Genomic DNA, 1049 nt, shown 5'->3' with positions numbered 1-1049 from the left:
TCAACAAGAGGTTCTGGAGGAGCCGGAATAGGGGCTGCGCCAGGTTCTCCCTCACGCCACAAAAGGGGCAGGGCTCGGGTACAGGTGTGAACCGCGCCAGGTACACGCCCGGCCGCCTGCCCATGTAGGGCGAGGGGCATTATCACATTTGCAATGAGCATTTAGCAATACCAAATAGCCCCACTGGGGGCAGCATTTACAATAGGGTCCCCAGCATTGGGGGGAGTGGGAGGGGGGACTGGGGCAGGGAGAGGGGAGGGGACACGCCCTCCTGGTTAATTTGCTCCCAGCATCCTTTGCAAATAACAAAACTGACCAATTTTTCAGGGCTGGGACCCCACATTTTTATTTTATTTACAAAGTGGATTTTACAAAAGTTGTGAATTCCTGGGGAGGGGGGAACCGGGGGTCCCCCCCCCTCCATGGAGAACACATTCAATGGCACACAGACATATTCACACGTCCCAACCTCCTGCCCCTTCCCGATTGCCCCCCGCCCATGGTACCAGGACCTCTCTCCCCCACCCTCACCCCACCCTGCACTTCCCCTCCCTACTGCAGCAAACCCCACTAATAGATACCCAGAGACAGAACGAAATAGCTGCGCCATCCCTACGCCACTGCCCCAAAGGGTGAGCACAGCTCAGGCCAGGGACGGGGCGGGGGATGACACACCGGGGTTGGGGGGAAATGGACCAGGGGCCCTGCCCCCTGCCAAGAACACTCAGGAACAGACAGAGAAAGAAAGCTGCTTCAGCCCATGCTGGATGGTCCCAGTTGGGGGGCGGTGGCTCATGCCCATCTGCTCCCCCTCCACCCCCTGGGGCGGAAGGGGCTTCCTAGGAGTATCGGGTCAGCTTGTCGTAGTTCTGGCCCATGTTTCTAAACAGAAACATCGATAACATCATGAGACAGAGCTGGGGGGAGAGAGAGAGAGTTAGTTACTGGAGGGATCCCACTGCTAACACCAACCATCCCACCACTCCCATCAACCAGCCCCTGACAAGCTGGGGTGGGGGGGAAAGAGTTACTGAAGGGATCCCACTCCT

At 58.0% G+C, this 1049-nt stretch overlaps 1 protein-coding gene across 2 annotated transcripts in view; it reads right to left on the bottom strand.

The window, feature by feature from the left end:
- Positions 1 to 543: 543 nt before the first annotated feature.
- CD37 (CD37 molecule) overlaps positions 544 to 1049 on the bottom strand; it is a 7230-nt gene continuing 6724 nt past the window's right edge. For both annotated transcript variants that reach the window (XM_026659258.2, XM_026659259.2), the window contains one exon: positions 544 to 917. In XM_026659258.2, the coding sequence (XP_026515043.1) occupies positions 905 to 917 (13 nt within the window). In that variant the 3' untranslated portion in view covers positions 544 to 904. The remainder of the gene's footprint in view (positions 918 to 1049) is intronic.

The sequence above is a fragment of the Terrapene carolina genome, unplaced genomic scaffold, assembly GCF_002925995.2.
Source record: "Terrapene carolina triunguis isolate 2854851 unplaced genomic scaffold, T_m_triunguis-2.0 Scaffold614, whole genome shotgun sequence".
Classification (NCBI taxonomy): Eukaryota; Metazoa; Chordata; order Testudines; family Emydidae; genus Terrapene; species Terrapene triunguis.
Note: the sequence above shows the minus strand (reverse complement) of the source record. Positions and strands in the feature narration are given on the sequence as shown.